At 43.9% G+C, this 22,768-nt stretch overlaps 1 protein-coding gene across 1 annotated transcript in view; it reads left to right on the top strand.

The window, feature by feature from the left end:
* The window catches only part of zfhx4 (zinc finger homeobox 4), a 66,115-nt gene extending 52,085 nt beyond the window's left edge, over positions 1-14,030 (top strand). Inside the window, exons 8-12 of the mRNA XM_061265586.1 lie at positions 2,019-2,152; positions 3,093-3,293; positions 3,538-3,655; positions 3,763-9,132; positions 9,606-14,030. Of these exons, the coding sequence (XP_061121570.1) occupies positions 2,019-2,152; positions 3,093-3,293; positions 3,538-3,655; positions 3,763-9,132; positions 9,606-11,164 (7,382 nt within the window). The 3' untranslated portion in view covers positions 11,165-14,030. The remainder of the gene's footprint in view (positions 1-2,018; positions 2,153-3,092; positions 3,294-3,537; positions 3,656-3,762; positions 9,133-9,605) is intronic.
* The last annotated feature ends 8,738 nt before the right edge of the window (positions 14,031-22,768 follow it).

Raw genomic sequence — 22,768 nt, 5'->3', positions numbered from 1 at the left:
TCGCAGTGGTTACGGGGTGTCAGGTTTATTCGGCCCCTCCGCTTCACTGGCCTGCAGCTGCTGGAGTCCGCATGAGGATGGAGGGATGGTGGACGGCAAAGAAGAGGGAGGAGGGGAAAAGTGCAGTCATTAAGTGTTAGGATGCAGACAAAGGAAAACGAGGGGGGGGTGGTTGCCATCTTCTGGATCCCGCTCACCCCCCCATTATTATTTTTTAATGATTCTTGCCATGCAGACTTTGAGAGCAAAAAGCGCCAAATGGATATTTGATTTTCTCTCATAAAATCATAGCTGCTATTCGAATTGTGCTTTTACCCCATTGTGCACAATCGGGCTTCAGGTATGTTTTGAAGGACACTCGATTTTAGAAGGCATTTCTCCAAACGGCTTCATTATGCACCGGCAGGGCTCGCCATTTAAATCTCCTAAGTGGCCAGAGAGAGATCGGCTCTCTCGGCATTCAAGGTTAGGCCAACTCTTTCTCTTGATGAAAGTACCGAGACAAATCGACATCAAAAACAGACGCACGAGCAAGCGTGCGGCCGTTACACCAACATTTGCGTTCACTATGACGGTAATCAATGGTGATGTGTGGCCTCGCTCCCATCCGCCATGTAAATGTGTTTGCGGGCTCTTGTCTGACAATCGCTTCATCTCCACTCGCGAGGATGCAATTTAGTTGCAAATTGAGTGAAAGACGCAGGCAAAAATTGAAAGTTGAAATTAGAATCGCTCATAATGAATTGGAGAGGTTGGGCGCTAGAGAGGCCAAAGGTCAGCTTATATGATGGCTGCAATCAAGTGGCACAGGAGGCCTGTCATGGAAGACCATGTACACGCATACATGCACAGCAACACGCATGTAAGCCCTGCAGGGGCCGTGGCAAGCGGCGTAAGACAAGATTACCTTGCTATTCTGAGCTGCGGTCCAATTTTCCGATGTTCTTGGAAATTCACATTGTGCCCTTGTGTGCGCTACCCCCCCCCCTTTTTTTTTTTTTCTTCCTCCCCCCCTTCTCTCTTGTCACTTCCCTTGACAGGCCAATATTTCAGTCTCCAGATATAGGGGATTACAAATAAAATAAGTGGAACGCCTACTTAATGCAACAGAATTAAAATGCATGAACGGGCCAGAGGAATTGATATGCACCCAGTAAAAACATGAGCATGGAATAATATGAAATGCATTTTGTCCTTCTTCTCTCCACGTATCAACGCTTTGATTCCCCCCCTTTTTTCCCTTTGTGCATCTAGCGTGAAGCGTTGATTCGCAAGAGTGAGGCTCGCATATTGCCTTGAGTGACCAGGCGTGGGAGGGGTTTGTGGATGATGACTTGGGGGGGGGGGGGGTGGGGTCTGATGCCGGGTCTTTGTTTTGCACCAGCTGTGTTGAGCTGCAGTGCCTTGTATATGAGGATGAAGCTAATGAAAGATTTATCACTAAATACAACCAGAGGCTGATCTCCCCATACAGGGCGCTGTTTGCTAACGTCATACACACTTACACATGCACGTACAAACTGACACATGCACGACTGTACCACCAGCCGTGACCAACGCCCCCCCCCAAAAAAATGTTGCATCTTGTGCAGACAGAGGCACAGTTGAAGCAGCTGGGGAAATGTATATGATCTAATGAAGTGTATAATATTACCATAACATTTAATGTATGTCGTGCTGCGATAATGAGCCTGCCCGAGTTTTCTCCATTTCACATGGCCTCAAGGCAGGAAGTGTGTGCGTTAGGGGTGTGCATGAGTTATGCAGCCCGTGCCCGTAAGCTTAAGTTGTGTCGGTGTCAAAGCTTTTAAATGATCACCTGTACGTCTCCTTGAAATGTCTTTGTATCCACGGTACATGAAGACATCATAGATTGAGTATCTTTGCTTTCTGTAAAATGAAAACCAAATGGACAAAATATTTTCGAATCATGTTTGTTATCATTTGGAAGAGTTCCAGGTTTGTTTCATGACTCATGCTTTATTTAGGAATATATTTTTTTCTCTTCCCCATTTAAGGAGTGAATGCCACATCCAAAGAATCGAGTGGACAGAACACTGCGGTGAAACATTCACTCCAGCCCGATCAACAAATTGAAAGTCCACCGAAAAGACCCAAATCTGTTGAAGCCAGGAGCTCTACCGCCGAACAGGTACCGACCGCTTTGCAGAATCTTTCAGTTGTGTGACACAAGTTGAACTATGTTGGAAAAATCCCCAGGCGGTGTGAAGGTTTGATGTAACTCATCCTCAAAATGTTTGAGGTGCACTGAGAGATTTGTTACTGTTTTCAAAGGCAACACAACTGTGTCTGCTAAACCATGTTGATGTCTGACTGAGGTGGTTTTTTTTTCCAGGATAGCCGACTGTATTAAAACATACTATTTAATGAAAATGAATATACATCCAATATTTCTACCTGTGAAGTGATTGAGGCAAACCTCTGGTTTCAATGCCGTTGGTTGTGTAGTAGCGGACTTTCACGCAGTTGAAGTGAGATCAATTCCCACTCCATTCACAACCCTTGTTATCGACTGCCAATCAATTCAGAGTATTGTCTGCCTTTCACCCAGTCAGTTGGGATACACTCCAACTCCTGCCTTGACCCTGAACAGAATAAACAGTACAGAATATAGAAAGATAGTAAGCTTCATTTTTTGGGGGAAAGGGTTAAACACCTCCATTCCCTCCTTGGTGGAGCTTTTTTTAATATCAGGAAAGTCATCATCTTCTGAAATAGAATACCTATACTCATCTTGTGGCGCCCCAGTTTGCATCTCTTTAAAAAATGTGTTTTTAAATTAGATTATGGAGTATTAGCTCGTCTGGGTCCTATAAGGGTGGAAGACTTTGTCATTTCAGAAATGGATTCTATTAAGACAGGTGGTAGAGTGGCAGCTATGTTCCGCATACTCTCAGTAATGAGTGCCTGGTGACGTAGCTTGGGACAGTACACAACTTTAAAACATGGTATGGAGATTCCATATTAACCCATTGCAGTTCAAAAGATCTCCAGCCATATTATAAATCGCTTCATCTGGCTGTATCACATGCGAATGTAGTCATTAAAACCACCTCCATTTTTTCTTCTAGGTTCAGCAGTGTCCCTATTGCAACTTCAGCAGTAAAGATGCCAACCGTATGCAGCTTCACGTTATGTCCCAGCATTCCATGCAGCCGGTGATCCGCTGCCCGCTATGTCAGGATGTCCTCAGCAACAAGATTCACCTGCAGCTGCATCTCACCCACCTTCACAGTGTGGCACCTGACTGTGTTGAAAAGCTCATTATGACGGTAAGTAAAGCCCGTGTGCATGTGTCCATGTAATTGCCTGTAATTGCATGGCATCGTTTCATCACAAAGACAAAGTGACCCCGCTGTCCTCATCGGCAATTACAAAAGTTTTACGGCCCATTTGTCTTTGGAACTATTGTCCTCGCTGTCGGAAATTGGACCTGACCCTTCCTTGTCATTTAACTTTTGACGTTGTCCATTTTGAAGCTGTCGTAATGAAAGAGAAACTATTTGCTCTTGATAGGTTGTTGGACCTGATACAACTGGCTCAAATAGTTCTAGTCATCCACAAATTGGACAAGACAAGGGATTGACTTCGATCGAGTCATCAGCATCTCTCGATCAATCTGGAAAATCACAAGGTAAACAAGACTCGGTTCCGATACTGACCAACATTTTTAATCGCATCATCTGTGCATAGCTCTTCGATTCTAAATTGACACCTTTAAATTGTGTTGTCTCCTTGAAGGAAACTCTTCAAGAGATGAATCGGCAAGTCAAGATAAGAATGAATCAGACCTCCAAGGTGAGGAAATGAAGCCCCCAAAGGAGGCCTCAGAGGCTCCAGACTGGAGAAGAACAAGCGGGTTAGGGCATGACAGCAAGTCCCCTGATACGCTTCAGGATCATCTCAGTGAACTCCAGAGGCTCCAACAGCAGCAGCAGCAACTGTCAGTGTCTGATCGCCATGTCTACAAGTATCGTTGCAATCACTGCAGTCTGGCATTCAAGACAATGCAGAAGCTCCAGATCCATTCCCAGTACCATGCCATCAGAGCAGCCACGATGTGCAGCCTTTGCCAGCGTAGTTTCAGGACATTCCTGGCCCTCAGGAAGCATTTAGAGAATGGACATCCGGAACTAACTGAGGGTGAAGTGCAACAGCTGATTGGAAATCTCCCTCTGAATGGCGATATCACTGAGAGTGAAGCCAGGGCTTTGGAGGAAGCTCAGGCCTTTGAGCATGACTTGGACAAGGATGATGAAATGGATCAGGAAGAAAAGCCCAGTCCTACCGGAAGTGACAGCAGCTCTCTGATAGATGAGATGGGAGCAGAACCAAAACGGACCTTACCATTTAGGAAGGGGCCAAACTTTACGATGGAGAAATTTTTAGATCCTTCAAGACCTTACAAGTGCACAGTATGTAAGGAGTCTTTCACTCAGAAGAATATTTTATTAGTCCACTATAATTCCGTTTCCCATCTGCACAAGTTGAAAAAAGTCCTTCAAGAGGCATCGAGCCCAGTTCCCCAAGAAACAAGCAGCAACATTGACAACAAACCATTCAAATGCAATATTTGCAATGTTGCATATAGCCAAAGTTCAACATTAGAGATTCACATGAGGTCCGTACTCCATCAGACTAAAGCTCGGACGGCCAAATCTGAAATGAGCAGTAATAGCTGTGGGACTAGTGGTCCAGTGCCGGCAAAAAGTCCTGCTCCAAGCACACAAGGAAACAACAGCAACACAGACTCGGCTCCAAGTGCAGCAACGTCCGCTCATAAAGAAAATACTGCGGAACCCAAAGACGCTAATACCAACAGCAACACGAAACAAGCTAGCGACCATGCGGCAGCGCAGTCAAGCAGCCACCAGTCGGCCCAGTCCTCAGCGCAACTGCAAATGCAACTTCAGCATGAACTGCAGCAGCAGGCTGCTTTCTTCCAGCCTCAATTTCTCAACCCAGCTTTCTTTCCTCATTTCCCAATGACCCCAGAAGCATTGCTGCAATTTCAACAACCGCAATTCTTATTCCCCTTCTACATCCCAGGAGCAGAGTTCAATCTAAGTCCGGAACTTGCTCTGCATTCAGCAGCAGCTTTTGGAATGCCAGGTCTTACGGGATCCTTCCTAGAAGATTTGAAGCAGCAGATGCAACAGCAGCATCAACTGCAACAGGCTCAACAACAACAGCAGCAGCAGCAGCAGCAGCAAGTCTCTCAGACACAGGCACAGATTCAGCAGCAGAAGAACCAACAAATCCTAAACCAAAAACCCAAAATGGAGCCCACCAATGCATCCATTTCAGATATCCAAATGTCAAAAGAGGCAGAAGACCACCTTGAAAGACAAGACAGAGCAAAGTTGGAAAATGGATGCGACGCTTTAATGGATGGGGCAAAAGATATTAAAAAGTCCAAATTCTCTGAACCATCGATTCCTCCTCCTCGTATTGTGTCAGGAGCTAGGGGTAATGCAGCCAAAGCACTGTTGGAGAATTTTGGATTCGAACTGGTCATCCAATACAACGAAAATAGACAGAAGAACCAAAAGAAAAATAAAGATGGAAATGAACAAATGGATATGAAGACTGATAAGCTTGAATGTGGAATGTGCGGAAAGCTCTTCTCCAATATGCTTATTCTCAAAAGCCACCAAGAGCATGTGCACAGTCAGTTTTTCCCATATGTAGAACTTGAAAAGTTTGCTCAGCAGTACAGAGAGGCCTATGACAAACTCTACCCAATCAACCCTGCTTCACCCGAAACGCCACCGCCTCCACCGCCGCCTCCACCACCTCCACCCCCGCCTCCTCCTGTGAGTGCCCCGGTGACAACACCGCCATCGACTTCAACGTCAATGAGCAAGCCGCAAACGCCGACACCATCAACAGTTTCTGTCTCCCATCAGACCTCCCACCAAAGTACTCACCAGACATCACCACTGCAGCCACCACACCCTCCCCCAACACCCACTGCTCCTCCTGCACCTCCCCAAGTGCAACTTCCTGTTCCTTTGGATCTGCCCCTTTTCTCACCCCTCATGATGCAATCCGTTCAGCACCCAGGATTGCCCCCTCAATTGGCCCTCCAGCTGCCCACTATGGATTCTCTCTCCACCGACCTTACGCAACTCTGCCAGCAACAATTGGGGCTCGATCCGAACTTTCTCCGCCAGTCCCAGTTTAAGCGACCGCGAACTCGAATAACTGATGACCAGTTAAAAATCCTCCGTGCCAACTTTGACATCAACAATTCCCCCAATGAAGAGCAAATCCAGGAGATGTCAGAGAAGTCTGGTTTGCCTCAAAAGGTCATAAAGCACTGGTTCCGTAACACCCTCTTCAAAGAGAGGCAGCGAAGCAAAGACTCCCCCTACAATTTTAATATTCCTCCCATTACTACCTTGGATGACATCCGGATCGAGACTCAGCTAAACAGTCACGAATACTACAGGACTGAGTCAACTATCAACAAGAGGTCTTCCAGAACCAGATTCACAGATTACCAATTGAGGGTTCTTCAAGATTTCTTTGATACCAATGCCTATCCTAAGGATGATGAAATTGAGCAACTTTCCACCGTCCTTAATCTACCAACACGAGTCATTGTTGTGTGGTTCCAGAATGCACGTCAGAAAGCCCGTAAGACCTACGAGAACCAGGCCGATTCTAAAGATAGTGAGAAAAAGGAGCTGACGAATGAACGCTACATAAGAACTAGCAACATGCAGTACCAGTGTAAGAAGTGCAACATTGTTTTCCCACGCATCTTTGACCTGATCACTCACCAGAAGAAGCTGTGCTACAAGGACGAAGATGAGGAAGGCAGTGAGGAAAACCAATGTGAAGAATACACAGATGATCAATTTCCAATAAGAATGAGCCAGCAATCTTTAGAGCCACCCAAACATTCCCAGGGAACTGCTACCAGCTCTGGCTCAAGCTCCCCTGTGATGGCCTCTCCTCGTGCCAGCATTGGAAAAGCCTCTCCTAAACCAGATTTTGAACCTCGTTCTGAAAGTGACCCAATTAAAACTGAGACGGCACCCTCACCGGTTGTCAAATCACTACCAGAACCAAGGCCATCTAAAGCTTGCACGCCTCAACCACCCCCTCAGAAAGTTGCCCAGCCCCCAATGTCGAGACCGCATTCCCAGCCGCAGGCAGCCGCAGTGCCCTCTAGTCCTCTCTCCCTGGCCCTTTCCTCCCTCACAAACAGCCTCCCACACCAGATGCTTCAATACCAGTGTGACCAGTGTAAGATTGCATTCCCTACAGTGGAGCTCTGGCAGGAACATCAACACATGCATTTCTTGGCAGCCCAGAACCAATTTCTGCACTCGCAGTTCCTCGAAAGACCTATCGACATGCCTTATATGATATTTGACCCAAACAACCCGCTAATGGCTAGCCAGCTATTATCTGGAGGCCTCTCCCAAATGTCTTCGCAAGGTGGTTCTGGTTTGACCTCTGCTGCAGGGTCAGCATCAATGAAGAGAAAATTGGATGATAAGGACGAATGCGTCAATGATAAAGATGGCGGAAACAGTAGTGAAGAACAACACAGAGACAAGCGACTGAGAACTACTATCACACCTGAACAACTTGAGGTCCTTTATGACAAATACCTGATTGATTCCAATCCAACGAGAAAAATGTTGGATCACATTGCAAGAGAGGTGGGCTTGAAAAAGAGAGTGGTCCAAGTTTGGTTCCAAAACACTCGTGCTCGAGAGAGGAAGGGTCAGTTTCGAGCAATTGGACCCTCCCAGTCCCACAAAAAATGCCCTTTTTGCCGGGCACTGTTCAAAGCCAAGTCAGCTCTAGATAGTCACATACGATCCCGACACTGGCATGAGGCAAAGCAGGCAGGCTTTAGTTTGCCACCAAGTCCAATGATGAATCAAGACAATGACAGAGGTGATAGCCCAAAGTATAATTTCTTTGACTTCTCACAGCTGCCTACCAAGACTGAGCCAAATGACTACGAGTTGCCTACTGCGTCATCAACCCCAGTAAAACCATCTGAAGCTCAATTAAAAAACTTCTTAAGCCCTTCATCATTAAAAGCTGAAAACTGTGATGAAACCGATGGGCCTAATGTTAACTCAGCAGATCTGTCATCGTACGATCTTAGCAAGATGGACTTTGATGAGACATCATCGATTAATACTGCCATTAGTGATGCTACAACTGGAGACGAGGGCAACAACAACGAGGTTGAAAGCTTCACAGCTAACGGAGGGGACAAGTTGACTGACAACAAGGGTGGCATGGTGTCAAGTTCTGATGGTGGCAGTGATCGATTCCAATTCAGTATGGTGAGCCCTGCCCTCAGTTTCTCCGGAAAAGACTGTGACTCCTACTATAGCTCCCGAGACGATGACCTGGATGATCTCAACGACAGAAGTGAATCGTCAAGCCTTACTGATCCCAGTTCTCCGAGTCCATTTGGGGCAGGTAACCCCTTCAAGTCTGGTAAAGGCGGCAATGCTGGGGATAGGCCGGGTCATAAAAGATTCAGAACGCAGATGAGTAACCTGCAACTCAAAGTCCTCAAAGCCTGTTTCAGTGATTACCGCACTCCTACAATGCAAGAGTGTGAGATGCTGGGCAATGAGATTGGACTTCCCAAGCGTGTTGTCCAAGTGTGGTTCCAGAATGCCAGAGCTAAAGAAAAGAAATTCAAGATCAACATTGGAAAGCCATTCATAATAAGTCAAAACTCCCCAGATGGACCGAGGCCAGAGTGCACTTTGTGTGGTATAAAGTACACTCCGCGAATGTCCATCCGAGACCACATCTTCTCCAGGCAGCACATCACCAAAGTGCAAGAAACCCTGGGAAACCAGGTGGATAGGGAAAAAGACTACCTAGCACCAACCACTGTCCGACAGCTGATGGCCCAGCAAGAGCTGGATCGCATGAAGAAAGCCGGTGAAGGACTCGGTCTGCCCGGCCAGCAGCAACAGACAGCAGTGGACAACAGCACCGCACTTCATGGCCTTAGCCTGCCCTCGGGCTACCCGGGGATCTCTGGCCTTCCGCCAGTGCTACTTCCTGGAGTCAACGGGCCATCGTCACTTCCTGTTTTCCCACCCAACACACCTGGTGAGTTAGTATGACAAACGATGACAAAATAGACTCGAAGCTTTATAAACTGATCTTGATCATGCACTGTTTTATCCTCCGACACTGCTGTTCATTCTGTACCGCAGTGGTGTTCGTAAGAAAAGTCCTATTTTTAAATACAATTTTGAAATTACAAATGCTTGGTAAAATGCATGCATGATTTTCATCATCAGAGTTGAATTGGTAATGAGATTTTTGTACAACAAATGTATATTTATCATGGCTTTCATTTGTTTTCATTTCCTAATGATTGGTTGAGCATATTTATAGTATTATATGAAGACTGACTGCCGTTGTCTTAAAGCACATGCGACAGTTTTGATCCATAACAAAATCTGAATAAGAGGTTTAAAAAAGAGAGAAATGAAGTAACTTTACATCAAATTTCCCCAATTTGTGATTGAATATCTAAATATTGAATATCTCCATATCTATATACTACTGTATTTCAGCTTTAGCATCTCCTGGTGCTGGCATGCTTGGGTTCCCTACTCCAGCCACCCCATCTCCTGCCATGTCTCTCAGCACTACCCCAACCAAGACTATTCTGCAGACTCCTCCTCCTCCACCCCCTCCTCCTCCTCCTCCTGTTCCCTCCACACCTTTGGCAGCAGTAAATAATACAGAGCAGCAAGGGAAAGACTCAGAGAGAGACAAGAGTAGAACGACAGGAGACAAGCCACCTCAGATGAAGACAAAGGGCAGCGAGAAAGAGAGCAGCAGCTCACGGCCCGAGACTCCCAGCGTGGCCAAGAAGAGGGAGAAACCAGCTGCAGGAAAAGCAGGAAGTGAGCCTCCACTGGACACAGCGAAGCTGCAGGCCCTTCAGAGCGCTCTGGCCGCCGGTGATCCCAGCTCTTTCTTGGGAGGGCAATTCCTGCCTTACTTCTTTCCTGGATTCCCAAACTGCTTCTCACCCCAGCTTCCGAGAGGGGTTCAACCGGGTGGGTATTTTCCACCGCTTTGCGGGATGGAGAACCTGTTCCCATACGGCCCTGCAGCAGTCCCACAAGCTGCGATGGCTGCTGGTCTCTCCCCGACCGCTCTTCTGCAGCAGTATCAGCAGTACCAGCAGTCCCTCCAAGATTCTCTGCAGAAGCAACAACAGCAGCAGCAGAAGCAACTGGAGCAACAGCAGAAGCAGCAACAGAAATTGACCGCCGTGAAGACGTCCCAGAGCTCCAAGGGCACCACGGGCAACTCTTTCAAACCAAAAGAAGCTAAAGATACTAAGCATGACACCCACACGGGCTCTTCAACAGAAAGCACAAAAGAAGAACCGAAAACCGATACCAAAAGTACCAAGGATTTTCCAGATGCTTTTATTGTACCGTCCATCAAGCATGAGTTTATATGCAGAAAGTGCCAGATGATTTTTGCTGACGAAGATTCTGTGCTGCGTCATCAAAAATCCCTCTGCTACTTTGGACACACTTTTAGTGATCCGCAAGAGACGGTGCTTCGAAAGGCAGTGAGCAACTACTCGTGCGTCGCCTGCAACGTGGTCGTCAATGGGAACGAAGCACTTGGCCAACACCTTCAGTCGAGCTTGCACAAAGAGAAAACAATCAAACAAGCAATGAGAAATGCCAAAGAGCATACTAGATTATTACCTCATTCTGTCTGCTCCCCTACTCCTAACACCACATCTACCTCGCAGTCTGCAGCTTCTTCTAATAACACCTTTCCTCATCTGTCTCGCTTGTCCATGAAGTCCTGGCCTAATGTCTTGTTCCAGGCCACCACCACAGCCCAGAAAGCTGCTTCCTCCTCCTCCCCGTCAGCCTCTCCTCCTCCCTCCCTATCCTCGCCGTCAACGGTTACCTCAACTTCCTGCAGCACCTCAGGGGTTCCAACTTCACTACCCACCGAGAGTTGTTCAGACGAGTCTGACAATGAGCTAAGCCAGAAGCTGGACGACTTAGATAACGCGTTGGAAGTCAAGGCAAAGCCGGCCTCTGGCCTAGACGCGAGCTTCAGTAGTATCAGAATGGATATGTTCAGTGTGTAGGAGTGACAAAAAGGATCCCTTGCTTAAAGAAAGAAAAAATAAGAAGACTTTTTAAAACTGCAGTTCCAAAGTTTCTCTTAACCCAAAAAAAATTCAGTACCAAATGATTGACTCAGGATTGTTTTTCCCATATTGATATGCTGGCAAGATATTGATTGATGTTTTTTTTTTTGTTTTTTTTTGTTTTGTTATGGACAGAACTGTTGCAGATGCTTGACTGAGCTTATATTGTATACAAAAACATGGAGTAGGGAAAAAAAAAATTCCACAGGCTCCCTCAATGGAGGGGGAGGGGGTCCTTGTTTCAAGCCAAAAACTCTCATGATAGCAAATTGCACCTCAGCTGGATTGTTTTCCAAATGCTAGCATGTACTGTATGGGATGACGATCCAGAACCCTCAAAGAGAATCTCTCTTAGTTTTTAGATAGGTGTAATTCAGTAGCTTTAAATTCTCAGGTCAGGTAACATAACATTTCTCATTTGTTAAAGCAGCAAGCCTGGGTACACTTGGCTTATAACCAAAACATGTCAAGCTTTATCGGACGCATTTCCTTGGTGTGTATAGAGTACCAAGAGACAATATAACTGTTACAATGGACGATGTGCATATTCTTTTAGTTGTGCCCTACAAAGACGGAGGCGCGCTTTTGCCATTGAGGGAATTTAGGATGGTGAAGTAAATGTGTATGATGACCCCAGTTTTTAATACAAGCTGTAACTATTTCCTTGCCCCCCCACCCCGCCCCTTTTTTTGGTTATTGTACTCTATACTAATTAATCTGTGCCAACCTTCTCACTTGTACCTCTGCTCACACCCTTTTCTGAAGAGGTAATAACTCTAGTTTTGATAGACTCTCTGATCATGTGAATAGAACCGTTTTTTTGTTTTTTTTTCTGGTGAATTGCTGTACTGTTACGGTACCTGCTTGTGTCTGGACTATAGTGCACTTATTTCGTTTTTATTTGTCATTTTATCATACAAGTAGGCCATTTGTTAATTTAATAGAGATGTTTTTGTTTGTATGTTTGTACGTATGTGTTTTAATTATTATTTGTGTCGATCGCAGCAGCATATTGGTCCATATGTCTAACAGGATTGACGCCTAACAATCTATTTAACAATTGGTGCATCCACGAAAGCAGTACTGTATACTTGAAACTGATAAGGTACAAGTTGGTCACGATGTTTTAGAGAAAAAAAAAAAAGGTATGATCATTTGTTTGCAAATATGCTGCTTTAAAAAACACAGCATTTGTGTTGTATACTTCAACAATTTCATGTACTTGTAGGACTGAAAACAGTGTTACACCTACGTACTGCTAGTGAGTCCATAGGTGGACATCCTCCCATCAATTCTCTGGGCACTTGTGATCCATCTGCATTGAACGAAAGAATTTCAACATTGCAAAGTATTAACTTACAAACGTTTTGCTGCTACTGTGTCATTGTATTTTGCCTGCCATTATTTCGCTCAAAACTTCTACCAGACAAAATACTGATCCATAAATTAATTTGCTTCTGCTCATTTTGTTACGTTACGTTGTTCATTTTGCTGTGGAACTAAGAATGTGAATCTGTCAAAAGGTGTTGAGTTTGTTTTGTTTAGTTTTGTTGTTTTTAAGAATCACTTTCTGGTTTGGTCTTTGAAACGATGTGATTCATTCCAAAGTAACAGAAGGCTATTTGTATGAAAGAAAAAGGCTTGTGAACAAAAAGAGCAAAGCTGTTGTACATATTCATAGTTGGCTGTGCATGGTACAAATTTATTGATATGAAGAAATGCAAAAATGTATTGCTTTTTGGTATTTCCTATTCTGAGATGAGCAAGTAGCATGTAATGCAACTGTTTGACAGGTTAAATCAAATCATGCTTCGTTATTGTTTCAAACAATTAAATCAAGTAACATTTCCTCTTATGTTTTATTCTAAAGGTGTTCTTTCCCAAAGTTTTAAAGCAAATGTCCGTTTTTGATTTTCTGTGTGAGCTTTTTGTCCATTTGGATTTTTAGTATTTTATCCGTTTCTTTAATCCTGAAGACACTTTTCGATTGTGTGGTTCCTAAGAGACATTCTGGCCTCCCAAGGTGCAATTTTGCCATTGTACAAACACGAGCGACTGTCCTGATTCCAAAGGCTTTCACAACTTGGCTTTTTGCCTTCCCCCCACTCGCTGGCTCAGCATTTTAAGACTGAACTTGTCGCTTGCTGGCATCGCGTGCTAAGATGCTAGCATCTCAGACAGGACGCTTTCCACACCAAGGACTGGTAAAAGCTAACAAACCAACAAAACGGATGGTCCAACAGCAACTGTACATAGTTATTGCAACTGCACAGCAGCCAAAAATGAAAAAAAATGAACTTTAAAAAAAAAACAAAAAAAAAGACAAAAAAAAAAAAGGGGGACGGATTGTGTCATGTTTATGAGGACAGCCTTCAAAAGGTTGAAAATTGGAATTGTTCTTCTGGATGTCAAAGGGATTTTCATGGCGCAATCATATCCTACTCAATATGTACTCTTCAACATCTGGGTAACATAGGAAATGCACCCTGAGGTTTTATTAAGAAGAAGCCCCTACGGCTAAAACTTTAAATAAACTAAACCAAAAATGTTATTGATGTTTTATATATAGAGAGTAGTCGCATTAGTTTTTGTTACTGTACTGTTTGAGGTCTCAACTGTACCGTATCACGGTAATAACATGGTTGTGGAACCTTTTATTTTATTTTTTAATTTGTCACAGACCTGTTGTCATAGTTGAAATGACGTTTATTGTAGATGGTATTTGAACAACTTCTGGAAATAGTTCATCAAGTATGTTTGTTGCTCATTGTTGTGATACATTAAAAACTGTATCTGCAAACCACTTTGATCTCTCAGGTTATTTTTTTTGTACGTCGATAAGTTTTATTCTTGGGGATGGATGGATGGATGGATGGATGGATGGATGGATGGATGGATGGATGGATGGATGGATGGATGGATGGATGCATGGATGGATGCATGGATGGATGCATGCATGGATGGATGGATGGATGGATGGATGGATGGATGGATGGATGGATGGATGGATGGATGGATGGATGGATGGATGGATGGATGGATGGATGGATGGATGGATGGATGGATGGGCAGAAAAACTGAAGTGGATCTTTGCAGTCTAGCAAGACTTGTGCCCTTTATTGTTCGTAGCTAACACGCTTGGTTCTGTGGTAGTCATGACGTGTTAAAGCTTCAAAACCAGTTTTTTTTTTTTTTGCTCCCTTCTGACTTCACTGGTCGCCCTTGATAAATGTGCTCGGCTCACAGCGGGTAAGCGTTTTACTGAATGGTCCTTTCCCGTTGCCCACTCTTCAAGTGCAAGCGGTTGCTAAGGTAGGGCTCCCCCCTGCTATATTATGGGATTGAATTGCATTTGACCTTTGTGGAGAACAATGGCTCAAGGCCTTTCAATGTTTCTGGCCTTCTCAGACGCCTTAAAGAATGACCCCTGTACACTGTGGTCTGCCATTAAATCACAGACAGTGAAGAACACCATACACACTTAAATAGTTGAAAATATATAGAAAAGCCAGTCCCATGCTGCTTTTGTGTCGCGAGGTACTGCCTCGGAAGACCTTAAGCCGCATTGCATGAAATGTATCGGTCAGAACTAATAACAAAAGATGAGAACGAGTCTCTCCTGTATTTACCAAATAAGGGCTGAGGAGGGCAAGAAAAAACAACAGCTGCCGACCCTGGTGTGCAATACTGCAGTGTCGGGGTTCCCTAACGTTAGCGCACGTTTATTTTCGTCATGTGTATCTGATTATTCTCACATGTTGGAATGAAAAAGCTGCTCGACCCAATCAATCATTTGTTATTGGCTTAACTAACTTGTAAATAGCACCTGCTTTGCCATGTAGATAACCAAGGAGACATTCGACACCGTTGTTTTGAAAATGCCGTCTATAACTATCAGTCTGAAATGTGTGTGTGTTGCTTCCAATGTAAATCGTAAAAGGCCTTTTTCTGCAAGCAATACATCACTCATGACCATTAGGTTCCACCCTCGCTGCATGGTGCGCCCTCCTCGGCTCTCTCCGTGATACAGTGAAGAGGCTGATCTGGCTTTGAATAGCCTGCAGCCAATGGATTTTCTCTGGATAATACAATGTTTGGGACAGAGAGGCAGGGATTAGTCCAGACGGATACATCCAGCGCCCCCCACATGGCCAATCTAATTAGACTGGAATCAGTTTAAGATGAAAGCAAGCCCTAGCATCACCACACTAAATACTGGAATTAGTATTCCCCGCATGGGAATTTAATGACAGAGACTGAAAATCCAATCACATTTACTCTCAGTTTAGCCCAACACGCATCAGGCCCGGACAATGACGGAAGCAAAGAACAACAACGCTGATTTGCCTGTCAATAGATATTGACTAGCATCACATCTGAGGCCACTTGTGTATTGGCATTGCTATGTTGTCAGGATTTAACAAGGATAAACAGCTCATCATCACATATTTAGTCGGTTTCACATACACACCTTTGGCTGAGTCTTAGTCGGCCAGAACAGGGAACGGTAGAAAGGGGAGGATCATTTAGGTCCAGCTTGGAATGTTGATTGTGCTGTTTTGATATGTTGGCTTCGAAGTGCATTCTCATTTTAGCTCTTTCTCTGGACTGCAATACATATTTGCATTCAAAGTTTGAATGACTTGAACAAAATCAGGTTACGTTGGTGTTACTTTTTATTCCTTGCATCAGCTGAAGACCCCCTGTAGTTCAGAAGTTCATTAATGAAACAAAGCATAGCGACAGTCAGGTGCAGATCCATACGTTTTTCATGTTTTCTTTTTTAAAAGGCTTTGTCCTTGTTTCATGTGCTCATAAAACTGCTCAGGCTGAAGTTTGTTGCTAATTATCTCCTTGCCTCAAAGCCTTGATTTCGACAAGAGAATCGGATCAATCAAATCGACGTTAGAAACGCCTTGCATCTGATACGTATATTTGAGTTTTCATTATCTTTGCAGAAGTTCTTTTGCAGGCCACATTCTTTTCAAGTCTCTCTCTCTGCCCTTATTATTATCATTATTCCCCCTACCTGCAGTCTAGGGGAGCTTTATTTAAAACCCACTAAAACGTGAGCCCAAATTCGGCATGGGGATGGTGATTAAAAGAACCTACCATCAATAACTCCACCACCACCTGGCTTGTATTCAAAATACATCCCCAGCACCTGCAATGCATCCACCATTTTACACATGAGGAATCTGGAAGCCCCTTGTGCTCACATGCGGGACACAGAATTTTTTTTTATTATTATTTATGGCTTCTTTGGGGGGGGGGGCTGTGCTCCAATATGCAATCTGGAGGGTTTCTTTGCGGCTACATTGTCGCTTCACTGTTTTTGGGTTGTTGTTGACGTTCAACTTAGTGCCGTCCATTGCTTTTACAGTGCATGACCAAGGACAGGAAGTCTTAGTACCTTTTGTCCCAGTTGATGTGCCTATTTCTGGCCTACTTATTCTCATTCGTGAAGCACAAACTTGAAGAAAATCGACAGTTTACAAGATGCAATCACCGCTGGTATTTTTCCACGCAGACAGACGACTAGCACGTATTTTGAAGTGAAAGCGAAGGAGGAGGTGTGAGAAGAGGCCCGTGAGGAGTAAACGGAGACAGACGGGCCAACCGACAGAATGACAGAGAGGAAGAAAGAAAAGAGGCGCTACAGACAGCAAAATGAGCAGGTGATAGAAAGAGAGAGAGAAAGTAGAGGGGCGACCTGAGAGGAATCAAACAGGGGCTCGGTGCGGCAGAGCTATGTCGACAAATGAGCGTGTTACGGCTGCCCGCTGGGACTTGCGTGCCGTTTCCCAACGTGTTGTGAGGAGCGTCACAGCCCCACATGGGGAACACGTGAAGGCGTCAAGATGGGATTGCTTGAGACACATGAAACAAGGTGTTTTTTTTGATGCCATCTCCAGCGGACAAAAGCCTGATTTCCTGTTTTTTACCTTGAGACACAAAGGGTGCTGTGTAGTTTGTTGTTGTTGTTTTTGATTGTCAGGGCTGTAAATAGCTAAACACACAAGACGACATGAAGTTGTGGAGATGCGAGCAAATCTGAAAACTATCTGACGTATCTGTTGCGAGGGAGCTAACACTTTGTCTCACCTTTGTCTCGCTATGTATATTTTTACGACCGTCCGGTGTGATGTCACTCAGGTGGTTCTGAACCCTCGGAGCAATTGGGAAACGGGAATGTCCAGGAATGTTAAATGGCGATGGCACATGTTAAGTTAGTCTTTGCACATCGCCAAAGGCACACACCCAAACTGAAATGATGCCAGGCACAAGAAAAGAGCAGCCGGTGAAGAAATAGAAGCGAAATATAAAGAGACACTATGCATTCCCCAGGTCATTCCCAGAGCCTGCACCCAATCACGCTTCTCCACAACTGGTCGTTTATCACTCACACACATACACACCCCAAAACACAAGTAGCCAAACGCATGTCTTGTTATTCATAGAATCTTTGATGAAGAGCCGAATAGATGCATTGGCCATTCTTACGGTTTCGTCTGCGTATCAACTCGGCATCTTGGCAGGAACGTTTGTACCAAAAAGCTTTTTTAATGCTTAAATGAAAATTTTAATGAGGCCGCGTCTCGCCGTTCTCGCCGAGCCTTTAAGAGCCCTCTAAATCATTAAAACTCGCTCTTTCTTTGATTTCAAGGTCATTTGAAGAAATAAGGCAGCCTTAAGTGGCCCTCAGACCAAAAGTGGCCTATATGCCCATGACCGCAAATGAATGGAGCCTAATGCTTTTTAATTTGCATTTGTCCTACAAAAAAAGAAATATATAAGAAAAAAAAAAGCTCTTCAAAGTCATCTCCAAATTCTAACAGACTGAGATGGCACTTGAGAGGCCCGCCAGTCATTCACGGCAATGCAGCTCCTTGACAAAAAAAAAAAAATGACACTGCCATTCTTGTCTTGTTTTGATGTTAAGCCCATTAACCTGCGAGCCAGCCACTCTTTGTATGCATAGAATCTTTCTGTCTGACTTTGGGTCGGCTTGCATGTATGCACTGCCAAAACACATGCAAGGACGCCACTCAACACCCAAAACAAGACAGCGAAACACATTTAAACGAGGAGACAAATATGTTGCGCGTTTAATCACGCTTGTAATAATGTTGACATTGCAGGGCCTGGCGCAAAACTCAATAAGAAATCTTTTTCCTCTCTTTTCTTTTTCCAGTGTAGCATCTGAAACGCTTGCCTCAATGTGAGCGGTCACGTAAAACCCATCCACGACCACAGATGAACATTTTCGGCGTTGAACTGATGAGACAGCGAATAACGGCGCATCCTATTAAACACAGCAAGGCGACTCATCCGTATTCTGCCTTTCTTTTTCAATTCACCATCATGTCTCCGTCTGCTTTCACTTTCATTTCCTTCTCTCCGTGCATGTGCGTGCGTGCGGGTGAAAAAGTGAACATCTGCAGTGAAATTGGTTTTCCGTGGGGAAGCTGATGGATCACTCTGCGCTACTGACGGGAGAAGAAGATTGTTTATGCCAAATGTATGTATGTAGGCGTGCACATACAAACACACGCACACATGCAAAGGGGTGAGAGGACAAGGGGAGTGTTTATGCTGAAGCAGAGCGAATTTTTATGAGCCGCAGATTGCTGTTTATAGGAAAGTACACTTTTAAGACGCAGAGATGTAATCTAGATTGTAGCGGTCCCAACAATGAAATACGGTTTTGAGGCAAAAGCCACGCCAGCGCTCGTTCTCATTCTCCATTTTGTCTGTAGGCTACACACAAGATTACAGGGGGCGGGAAAAAAATGGTATTGCTTTTATAAATAACTGGTCAGCATCAATATTAAGTAAGATTTTAGATTTTTTTGCACAAATTAAAGAGAACAGAATAAAAACTAGGTGAGTTTGAGAATGTTTTTTTTTTTTTTGGGCAGTTGACTTTACTAGCATTCACTATACAAGACTTAGATTCATTTTACAATAATGTTCTGAGCGTCTGGCGGTCCACCTTGGAGCTTTGCAGCATGCCCATAAATGTTTATGTGGTTTTGCGGGTGTCAGCCCTCTACATGGATGCATGAAGTAAATGCACCAAATTATTGATCTCCTACAAATGTCACATAAATGTCTTTATCAATGACATGCGAGGAATAAACACATTTTAATAAATGTCAGTCAATCTTCTCCTACGCTTCAGAACTGATAATTAAAAGATACTCGAAATGACTAGCTTTCATCGAATAACATTGAGTTTAAATCCAATTGGTGTTTCTTTGCTTTTTCTCCTTCATTTATTCCTTTTCTCAACGCCGAGGCAATAACCGAAGCAGCAAATATATTCGAGCCGTATAGACGAATGAATATTATTAACAAGTCTTGAACCTTCTCAAGGACAAAGAGCTGCGTTGTCATTATGGACACGAGTGCACCTTTTCTAGTGCTTGTAGCTTCATCTCGAGAACATTTCAGTTACTGTGCTTCGCCATTTGTTGATTTGAATTGCTCCATTTCTGTGTTGATGTGCCGTAGCTGCTGATCATGCAACCCGCTATTCACCCAAATCATCAAGTTAAGTGTGGGCGTATAGGTCAGGTTAGGGGCGGCTGCTATTCAAATGCAAAATCACCACTGCGGTACAGTGCAGCCACGGGTTAGCTCCCCCTACCCTTGTCTCCGAGGCGGCCATCTTAAATGGTTTGCGAACGTGCGTTCTGTGTGTGTTTGAAAGCCGAGCTGAGGCGAGGAACGGTGAGATGGCGCATGTGTGTGTGTGAGGCATGAGGTGATAAATCAGAGGTAGGTAAAGGCTTTTTAATGCAGCGGACCCCCTCTCCCAGCCTCCATCTTCTGTCAGGGCTCAGTAAAAGATGAGAGCCCCCTGGGGAAGTGCACTAGCCCGCAGCATAGTACGGTTACACCGCAGGTCAACACGCACACACACACACACACACACATGGGCCTTGTGAATGAATGAATAAACTGAATCTATTGAATGTATGAATATATAAATAAAAGTTTGTATGGGCCAGCTTTATTGATGAGCACCCCCCCACACATAAATGTGTTTTCTCAAATGAAATCCTAAATGATTTATAGCCTGTGATATTGCATTTATATTGGTAGAACTATTTGGGGAGAAAACAGAATGGTTATTTGGCGCATTTCTGCACCCGAGGTCAAGCAGCATCTTTGTTGATGATGTGCTTTGAGTCTTGAAGCGGCGGCCCCCACGTTTCCAAGAGCCGGATATGAAAAATATGTGGAATTTGCCAACATCTGACAATACTTAGTCAGCAATATATCTCCTGTCTGATAGAAAAATGTGTTCTGAATTGCAGATACGCCTTTTTTCTTTTTTTTTTTAGACTTTGAGGCAGAGCACTGTGGACGTGCGCAGATGCTGTGTGGCTCCTTGTGGATGTGGAAACCTCCTGCAGCTTGGCAAGGGGAAACTACATTTCAGACAATGAGTTTGCGGTGTTAGTTTACGGTGATGACATCAAAAGTTTTGCTTGCTTGTCTCTAACAATAACTATTATTTGCTATGTTCGGTATATTATTTCCTTTTTTTTTTTTTCCCCAGAATGCAGTTGCAAGATGAATTCCAACCAATCTTACACCAGGTTCATTTAGTGCTATTTTTATTTTATCCACAAAAAAAATGTTTTGGGAAGGGCTGGAATGGATCAATGCCATTTCAATTTATTTCAATATGGACGATTCATTTGACATATGAGTAAATAGTGATTACTAACTTTATTTTTCCCCAAATGAAAACACAGTCGTTCTACCTCCAATTAAAAAGTGCATGTGACTACATGAAGGATAGATCAGGTAAGCAGGTGCTCGATCTAGCCAGATGCCATCATTTATTCGTCTTTGAGGGCAAAAAGGAATTTGGAGCCGTGCAGCACATTCCTGAACAAATAGAAGTTATCAGGAGTTTCAAAGAGCTCAGCTGGTGCCTTAAGTCACAGGAAATTCACTGGGACATCTGGAAGCACGTGTGCAGATTATTGCTCGTTGGATTGCTGCAAGACACCTGCAGGCAAAGATCTGACTTGGCCTAGAAGACAGATTCTAAGCCAGCGTGCAGGACACAACTCCTGTGAGTATATCCATCGTTTAACCGTTATTCCAAAGGTTTTGTTTATTTAGTAACCTACAACTAGATGAACAATGCAATTGAATGACAGAATGAGCGGATAGCAGGATAAAAAAAAGTAAATGCAAAGAGTATTTCTTCTGATTTTTTTTAAATTACAAGGGGAGCATTTTACTTTATTTACTTTTTAATTAAAAATACAGTACAATTAAATTAAAAAACAAAAAAAATCAGGAAATGTCAACATGTCCTTACTTGAACTCAAACAGTGTATATTTTTACTCGTGTTTAAACGCCTCAAGCTGCCAGATCCAAACTGTGGTGTTAACACATGATCAAACCTTACTTTTCATCTGAGCTTGTCAGACTTTTAGAAGCCACAATATCTGACATATCTACTGCACCCGGTAAGTCCCCAAAGAAAACATCAGACAATTCTATCAAGTTATTCCATTTGCTTTCCTCATACATGTTGTCTCATACACCAGCAGATTAAATAACAAAACCAAAATGAAGCTAATTCTAGCGTAGGCTAAATTCCATAAGGCCAAATAAGAGGCTCTTTCCTCAAGGTCAGAGATGCAAGCACAGCATGGAAGCTGAGGAAATGACTTCCTTATTTTGGGTGTGATTGATTGTCCCCCTGACCTGTTAGACTGAAGAGGTGCTTAAGAGGAGGAGGAAGACTACAATAATTGGGCCCGGTGGTATCCAAAGCCCGGCAGGTGTGCCGAGAACTCTCCCAGCTCTGAACTCTCCAGCACGCCTAGGATTTAACTACCTCGGAGGAATGTTTTTCCTGTTTTATTTTCAGCTTGTCTTTTATTGAGCAGATGAAACATGAGCACCGCTATTGACATTTTAGACAAGCCGCAACATACGGGAAACTGTCCAAAACTCTCAGAATTGCTTCCAAATAATATCTTAAATATTTTATTAGTATTGTAATAATTACTTTGCTTACACATTTTCAATGATTTTAAATCCACAAAAAAACAGTACATGTTACTCAAGAAAGGGAGACATTCTTCTCTGTCTTTAAAAGTATTTAATCAGGAAAATCAGTGAGTCACGTGAAAGAAATGGAGATGAGGTACAGGCGGATAAAGAGGCTCATCAAAGAAGGAGATCTAGTTAGGGATTCAATGCCCTATAATTCCCTTTCTCTTAAAACCTTCGTCAGTGGGGGCACATGGCCAATTTGCTCCCTAAATGGCTACGTGTGAATGTGCAGATTGCTTTGCATAGCCGCCGGGAATGGGGGGGCTTCTTCCTCCTTTGCTTCTCCACACGGAGCCTGTGAATTGGAAAAGATCCAAAGACAGATAGGCTTAACGCGGCGGCCTTCGCTATACCTAGCTAAGTCCAGAGCCTTTTTTTTTTTTCCAACACGTGGCTAATTCGATCCATGCTCTCACTCAATTAATTGACTTTTATATACTCCTTTG

This window comes from Syngnathus typhle, linkage group LG19 (assembly GCF_033458585.1).
Source record: "Syngnathus typhle isolate RoL2023-S1 ecotype Sweden linkage group LG19, RoL_Styp_1.0, whole genome shotgun sequence".
Lineage (NCBI taxonomy): Eukaryota > Metazoa > Chordata > Actinopteri > Syngnathiformes > Syngnathidae > Syngnathus > Syngnathus typhle.
The sequence above is the reverse complement of the archived record's forward strand: the minus strand, read 5'-3'. Positions and strand labels throughout refer to the sequence as shown.